The 8,924-nt window shown below is 31.2% G+C and overlaps 1 protein-coding gene across 1 annotated transcript; it reads left to right on the forward strand.

Annotated features, from left to right (window-relative positions):
- The first annotated feature begins 3,439 nt into the window (after positions 1–3,439).
- On the forward strand, positions 3,440–4,642 carry LOC115891086 (piggyBac transposable element-derived protein 3-like). Its single transcript, XM_030911486.1, has one exon. It carries the CDS (start codon positions 3,440–3,442, stop codon positions 4,640–4,642), a length of 1,203 nt encoding a protein of 400 aa, XP_030767346.1.
- Positions 4,643–8,924: the final 4,282 nt, after the last annotated feature.

The following is an 8,924-nucleotide window of genomic DNA, read 5'->3' on the forward strand; positions in this document are numbered from 1 at the left end:
TATTTTATTTTAAGTCTATGGTTTGTGCCCATTTTGCTGTTCTATCGTGGTCGATTTTTTCAACATGGTCTTTCCAATGACGCCTTCTTGAACTTCCCCACCTCACTATATCTAGTACTCCCAGTTCCTCTCTGATGTCGTGGTTTTGCGTTTTATCTCTTTATGACTCTGCGTATTGTTCTTAATACTTTTATTTCTGTTGTTCTGAGTATTGTCTTTGTTTTTGATGTTTCGGCTGAAGTCTCTCTAGCATAGGTAAGAACTGGCCTAACACAAGTCTTGTATATGGGAACTTTACTTTCCCTTAACATGAATTTATTTCTCTATACTGTACAGGGTGGGTCAAATTCGACGCTTTTAAATGGAAACACCCTTTTCTATAGGAGATAGACAAAAACTAATATCGGTGTCTGGAGCTCAATTTTTGTCAAAAACATGATGGTGAAAACCGCATATCGATATCTGTTACCGTTTCGGAGTTACGGGGTGTTTTTCAAAAATGTGCATTTTTAACAAATCTCTGTAACTTTTTTGCTATGGAAAATTTTGTATTTTTATGAAAACATTTCCGAAGCACCTTTTTACGTAGAATAATATGACGAGTAATCTATTAAATTACTGTGAGATTATATGCCTCGATAACATATTGGTACAGATTATTTTCACCCAAACAAATAATAACCCAAACTATACATTGATGCGGATTGTCTATGAACTCTTTCTAAAGGTCACAGAAACCTGAACGCGGAATTCGGTGTTCTTTCGCATCTGTTATAGTTAATTTGTGCTTTAGGTTTGTACTTCAACAAAATTTTCAAGTTTTTTTATTCTTGGAGCTACAGATGCCCGACGCACTATTGCCGGAACCTGTATATTTAATTAAAAGATAAACTTATATTGGGCCAAGTACAATAAATTACAGTAGTAGATTAAATGAAAGAAAAAACTCATTTGTTATCTTGCATTACATTGGCTTTTTATTGTGGCTTGTCTTATATTCACTTCCCTGTTAACTACAGAAACAAACAGATCAGTTTCTTTTATAGCTTACTTTTCTGGAGGAGCCATAAAATTTATTACACTAAGTCAACAGTCGACATGAGAATAAAGCACAATAATCTAATCTTGAGTGGTGTTAAGTAAGTCTGAGAAGCCAAATATCTACAAAGAAATTAAATCTTCTTTACTTCTAAACAATGAATTTATTTTTTAGGTACTGTTGTGTTTTTTCTTTATACTACTCCCGGCACAAAGTTCCGTCACCCTAAAATTTTGACTAATTTTGATGTTTCATAACTATGGTATTAGTTTGTAGATAAATTTGTTGGCATTATTTTTTATTATTTTTTCCATAGCAACTGTTAAAATTGCCTTATATCTATCAAAAATAGTAGATAAAATAGTAACCGCTTTAACCGCAAAGGTAGATTAAATGATACTTTAATAGCGAGGTAAGGTTATTGCCTGGAAACTTATATGGTGAAATTTTGATAAAATAATTTAGTACTCACTAAAAACACGGTATGTCGCTAGTGGTAGGAACAATAATTTTTAGAGGTTACTAGTTTATTTGGTTACCTGTTGCCTGAGATATGCATATACAGGATGTTTCCAAATTAATCTAAAAAATAAAAAATCGTTAGAAAACGGCTTAAGGCGGGCTCTTAATAAGTATATTTATTTTTTTCTCGGCAACCGTTTGACGAACAAGAAAAACTCAAAAGATCAATTTTGTTGAAAAAGGATGGCCAGTCAAGAAAAAAAATATATTTTCTTTAAAAAAGCAGTAGTGTACCATTTATTTTAAGCAAAATATCGTTTTTTTTTTTTAATTTTTAACACCCTGTAGATCAGAAAGGAAGTACTTTAGACCTAATGGTTATATAAAAATTGTTTTAAGAACACATGAGGAATCACACAACAATTTTTTAGACTAATTAGAAAACACCCTGTATATTGTCAACTTGACAATGATTGTTGATAAATCAAAAAACCTTTTCTGTGAAAAATCCCGATTTCCGCAGGAAAAATTTTGGTTTTTATTGAATTTGGGCCTGCGTCTGCAAATACCGGTATGTTTTTTAATATTCTATCTATCTAAATTTTAAATATCATAGTCAGAAATAGTTTTATTATTTATTAACTGTAAAAAAAGTATACTTATAAGTTTTATCAAATATTGTGATTTACTTTCTACCTTGTAGTCAAAATTTATATTTAATAAACTGTAAAGTATATATATATTCTTATGTTTTATTAAAGTTACTATGATATACTAATATATCAGTGTAACTTTAAAACTAAATCCTTTGAAATCAAATATAAACATAAAAAATATTTACAGCAGAAAAGGCGAAGGCGCTGGGTTAAACGTAGTCTCTACTAAGAACACGGAGGGGCGCTTTGACCCAAAAATTTTACTATTAAGTTTCATATCTATCTTAACCCAGATACGGCCACCGTCCTTTTTAAAAGCCAAGTTACAATTTCTGTAATACTCAACTTTAACTCCTCGAATGCAGATGGCACATTATGAATTTGTTTAGAGATAATATTATTCCGTTAATTTAACCACTACATGTTATATTTTCACTTGTTAGTGTGTGAAAATTACACTTTATTGAGTTCGACTTTTTTCAGTGTGTGACATGGATGATTCGAGGTAAGTCCTATGTATGTTACTGTATTTTTGTCATCAATTAGAACGTTGGTTTTTGTTAATAAACATCTAAAAAACGTTCCCATGTAAAAGCTTGGTTATGGTGAAATATGTGCCGACAGTTGGAACTGAAAATATCTGCATGTTCTTTTAAAAGGACAGTGGCCAAATCTACTATAACAAAACTACATTTTTAGGTATTGGAAAAGACCACTGAAATTCCATGAGTTGTTGGAGGAAATTGCAAATCTCGATGCAGAAATACCGAATAATATTTACATATTGCCTCCTGAGAATGCAAATGAAGAAATCACAGATGAAGATTCCGGGGATGAAGAGACCGTGAATATGAACAACTTACCTGGAAGTCAGCTGCGTGCCGAAGTACAAGTAAGTTTTGAGGAACGCGTACTCAACTCTGAACCTCAAACTCCGGAACTAGAGAGCGATCTTTGGGATAGTGAAGATGATTTACCTTTGTCCGTTTTCCGTACTAAAGAAACTGGCTCGAAAAAAAAGAAGCGCATTTACAAATGGTTGCAAACAGACATAAATTCAGATTTTTCTTTGTGGAATGATATTTATGGACCAAAAATATCCTACACGCCTTTAGAGGCATTTCATTTATTTTTTGACTCTGAAATCATCGCTATGTTGGTGCATTATAGCAATCTATATGCTACGTCTCATAACCGCAATGGAGACATTTCTGGCAATGAAATGCGCTGTTTTTTAGGGGTACTCTTGCTTAGTGGGTATTCTGGTCATCCTAGGCGTGAAATGTATTGGGAGAAATCCAAAGATACAAATAACCAACTTGTTTGTGAAGCCATATCTAGGAATAGGTTCAAGTATATTATACAAAATTTACATTGCTGCGACAATAATAATTTGTTGAATACTAATGATAAGTTTGCTAAGATTCGCCCTCTTATTGACGCACTAAATAAAAGATTTATCGACTTTGCACCCTTTCAGGAGAATCATAGTGTAGATGAAAGTATGGTTCCATATTTTGGACGCCATGGAACCAAGCAGTTCATCAAAGGAAAGCCCATCAGATGGGGTTATAAGTTTTGGGCCGGTACTACGAAAACTGGTTATGTTGAATGGTTTGAGCCTTACCAGGGTTCGACAACAATTATTGCGGATGAATATAAAGAATTAGGTCTTGGAGCTAGTGTAATTCTACAGTTTGCTCATGTTCTTCAAGAAAGATTTCCCAATACTCCGTTCCACTTATATTTTGACAATTTTTTTACTACACTTGCTTTGTTGGAAAAACTGACAGATATGGGTTTGAAGGGAACTGGAACTATCAGAGAAAATCGTTTAGGCAAAGAGTGCATTTTGACTCATTCTAGCATTTTGAAAAAAAAAGATAGAGGTTTATTTGAATTTTGTACTTCAGATGATAACAAAATAATCTTATGCAAGTGGCATGACAATAGTGTTGTCACGATTGCTTCAAATGCCACCAAAGTTATGCCAACTTTACCTGTAAAACGATTTTCTCAGAAAGAGAAGAAAAATGTATATGTTCCCCAACCTCATGCTATAAAAAAATATAACGAGAATATGGGAGGGGTTGATAGAGCGGACCAGAACATTAGTCTATATAGAACGTCAATAAGAGGAAAAAAATGGTATTTTCCCCTAATTTGCCACTGTCTAGATATGGCTTTACATAACGCGTGGCAGCTTTATCGAGAAAGTAATGGCAAAAAGGACCATTTACATTTCAGGCAGTCAGTTGCTCTCGGTATTTTAGAAACTTTTAAAAAATCATCGAAAAGAGGCCCTAGTCGCAATTCTGCTAATTTACATGAGCATTCGAGATATGACCGACTAGACCATTTAGTTACTTATCAAGAAAAACAGACAAGGTGTGGTATTTGTCATAAAAAATGTAATTTCACCTGTCAGAAATGTGAAATTGCATTACATCCTAAAAATTGTTTTGTGAGTTATCATACAGCTTAACATTTTGTTCTATTATATTCATTTGCTTTTCTAATAAACGCTTTTTAAAGAAGGTTGTGTATTTGTCCACCGTCCTTTTAAAAGAACACCTGTTTTTGAAAAAACCTGCAAATATTTTTGAAAAAACCGCCTACTACATCGTTGGTATATTATATTTAGCACTAAAAAAAACATAATATCAACTAATTTGAAAATTAATAGTTTTGGCCTTATCTGGGTTAATAGAAGATTATTTTCTTTTATCTATAGGATAGGTTAAAAACTTTATTTCTTCTCGCACGTTTTTTTTTAATTTTTGAAAATTTTTGTATCCCTTTTCATAAGTTATTCGGGATTTAAATGGAAGTAGTTTTGATATGGCGTTTATCATGTGGCGCCTCAGCCTGAATATCTGTTGGTAATTTACTTATTTCGTTTTGAGTCATTTCTGGCTCCAATTCAATCAGCAATCGACACGAAAGAGAATTAAAAAATATTGACCACAAAACATCCCCTTTTGAACTTTTTCTTTAATGGCCATAAGCGGGAGTAAAAGCCCAACCGCCCGAACAAACACTAGAGGCGCAACCGGTCATCAAATGGTGTAAAAATTGCGAAAATTTAATCATCTAATTTTGACACAAGGGGTCGCGCTTAACTCTTTCAATTTTAATTCAATATTCATTGTTTTCAAACTATGTATATTATTAGACTTTGTTGTATTTTGTGAATGTATAAATGTTTCCTTAGTATAAAGTTGCATTATAGTAATATAAATTGTATTACTCTCTGTGTATTACATACATATTTAAGATTCAAATATTATGACATATATGTCAGTTGCCGTCTAAAATGTCATTTTGATAACAAAAAGTTAGTTATTGTTAAAGTAGTTAAAATCATGTTCAAAGAATATACCTAGCTAGAAAAAGAATGGACTCTGCCATACTGAAAAATGGTCCTACAGAAGTGGCGCCATCTACTGGGATTGTTTTAAAGCCCGAAGCGCGGGCTTTTTAAATGAGCTTATTTATTGAATTTTACTCTAAAATAATTAAATTTGATTATTAAATCTTATTTTTTACACAAATTCAACAATACTAATAACAAGTGTCGTTGTGATGTGTAAAAAATAAGATTTAACAGTATAATTTAGACAATTATTAAATAAAATTAAAGCCAAACATGTGAAATATTATTTATTATTTAAAGTTTTTATCAGGGGCCGGAAAGTGAAATAGCAAAAGCGGTTCCACCGTTTCCACGGAAATTTCAAATAAAATAGCTCCAGCCTCGGGCGCTAGGTGGTAGTGCAATTAATTTTTAGGTTAAGAAGCTGCTACTAGTTATTGCCAGATGGCGTTCAATCAGATTTTTTTTGTAGTTTCCATAGTTTCCAACGGCCATTGTCATACTATTGTCAAATTCTCAAAAAATATTGTGGTTGTCATAGCGCCAATCATTAAAAATGATTATTAAAACGTTTTTCAAACTATAATTTGTTATATGTGTTTTTATTAGACAATTCCTTTTATTTGTGGCCCTAAAAATATAATGTAAGTCTTTTATTTTTGCCATCATTTAAGTACCTATTTATATTTACTCCATTTACAATGTGTGGGCGTATTACGTTGGTTTTGTTTTATTATAATAAACGATGTTTAAATACCTATTTGACTTATAAATAAAAACTTTAAATAATAAGTAACATTTACACATGTTTGGCTTTAATTTTATTTAATAATTGTATAAATTATACTGTTAAATCTTATTTTTTACACATCACAAAGATACTTGTTATTAGTATTGTTGAATTCGTGTAAAAAATAAGATTTAATAATCAAATTTAATTATTTTAGAGTAAAATTCAATAAATCCTCTCATTTAAAAAGCCCGCGCTTTGATCCATTTAAAACAAGCCCTACTCAATAGATGGCGCCACTTCTGTAGGACCATTTTTCAGTATGGCAGAGTCCTTTTTCTAGCTAGGTATATTCTTTGGTTTTTATTTATAAGTCAAATATTTCACGTAAACATCGTTTATTATAATAAAACAAGATTAACGTAATACGCCCAAAGTTTTGTAAATGGAGTAACTATAAATAGGTACTTAAATGATGGCAAAAATAAAAGACTTACATTATATTTTTAGGGCCACAAACAAAAGGAATTGTCTAATTAAAACACATATAACAAATTATAGCTTGAAAAACGTTTTGATAATCATTTATTTGATAATATTATGATTGACGCTATGAAAACGACAATATTTTTTGTGAATTTGACAATAATATGACAATGACCGTTGGAAACTATGGAAACTACAAAAAAATCTGATTTAACGCCATCTGGCAATAACTAGTAGCAACTTCTTAACCTAAAAATTAATTGCACTACCACCTAGTGGCTAGGGCTGGAACTATTTTATTTGAGATTTCCGTGGAAACGGTGGAACCGCTTTTGCTATTTCACTTTCCCGCCCCTGATCATGTTAAGATATTAAAATTTACAAGTTATAATTAGATATTTTATATTATTTCAACAACAAACACATAATAGTACAGCGTAATGTTGATATGCAGGTCCAAAACAAAAAGTGCCGTTATATTTTTCAATTTTCGTTGTTAGCCGAGGAAGTTTCAGTGATTTTAGTGTTGTCGGATCTTTTTATTTGTGAAATAGAAATATTGCGTTTGGATTGCAAAACTAAAAGTGGAAGTTTTATTGCTATGTAAATAAGCGTTTGTCCATTTTATATTTTACTTTTTTCATACCTACGACAAATATACATATATTGAAATTTTATAATTCGTTTTATTTAAAAAATATTAGAAAACAAGCTTGTAATCCTGTAATTGACATAATTGTTATGTAATATATTCCATTTAAATGTAATATATTACTTTACAATTAAAAAATGTAAATTTAAAAAATATATTAAAAATATACAGGCATTAATTGAAATTTTTTGAGTGCGAACAAACACGAGAGGCGCTTTATTATTTACTTTCTTTTCTTAACATGACAGACGAAGTTCTAAAGGGGGATGTTTTGTGATATTGACTGAATACTGACAACTAAAGAGACAGCTTTATTTATTTGTCAGATTACATAGAAACCAACGCCAACCCAGCACAATATTTCTTCTACTCCTAATAAATTCCTTAAAATAATAGTTTCTAAATATTTTTTAAAACGTAACTCGCTATACTCTGTTTTTTTTCTCAGGTAAGATTTCGACAGACGATGACAGAAGAAAAGCAGATGACGTCCCATACCAATCTATTTATTTTAATAAAAAAAGTTTCTAATAATTTTTAAGTTAACTATGGATGGGTTTAAATATAAATTCGTCATGCGTCGTCACTTGTTGTTTTTAATCAGTTTTATTGGTTTATTTCAAAAATGATCGTATTTCAATTTTATTGGTTTGACGGAACGATGAACGACAAACGGACGCTGATGCGTATGAACTCGCCTTTAGATTTTTGACGTTTGTCAAAGTCTTGCCAAATTATAGGTTATAATTTTGTGACAACTTTTGTCAAATACCCTGCGTTTTGGAAGATGATGCATTTTGATTCGTGTTATTACGTGTGTTTTGTGTCTTTTGCAGTCAAGTGGAGGAAAAATCGAGTGAAAATTAACTGTAGAACCCAGAGCAGAGTTTATGGTTAATAGTCGCTGCCCAGGCAGAAAGTCTTATACAGATACACCAATAAAGTTACTATCAATAAAGTTCGTATGCCATCTCATCGTAGATAAGTGCATCTCGAATATGGTAGAAGGACTATACTAAACCCATACTAAAAACTGGAGTAGCTGTAAAATATCGACATCACACGATAGGTAAATAATTGATTTTAGTACTGCAGAAAAATAATGTCAAAAGGTACTGGTTTAAAAAAATTAAGATTAAAGTTAATTAATCAACCTGTGAGGTATAAAATTTGGTAAGTGTTGTTAATAAAATAGTTTGTTTTATTTATGTTGGTTTTATTTATTCCTGCGGAATATTACAAATTTGTATTTGTACATAAGTTATATTGATAAATATAATCATAAATGCGGAAAGTTTCATAAAGCTTGAAAGTAAGAAATAGTTCTTTTTTATATTTTTTGGTATGTGGTGTCTTGTTATTGTTTGTTTTGTATTAACACATACCGTTTTTTATTAAATAAAATAACTCGATCAGATTTTTTCAGCTTTATACAGTTTTTTTCACAATATTTTGAAATTACTTGTCAGTCAAATTTTAAATACATATATTAATTTCGTGCTCTGCGTTCCAGTTGTACCAAC

Source organism: Sitophilus oryzae, unplaced genomic scaffold (assembly GCF_002938485.1).
Source record: "Sitophilus oryzae breed Bouriz unplaced genomic scaffold, Soryzae_2.0 scaffold_965_pilon_pilon, whole genome shotgun sequence".
In the NCBI taxonomy this organism is placed as follows: domain Eukaryota; kingdom Metazoa; phylum Arthropoda; class Insecta; order Coleoptera; family Curculionidae; genus Sitophilus; species Sitophilus oryzae.

Excerpts from the sequence above, each read along its gene's own strand:
- LOC115891086 (XM_030911486.1), top strand. The coding sequence starts at position 3,440 with ATGTATTGGGAGAAATCCAAAGATACAAATAACCAACTTGTTTGTGAA.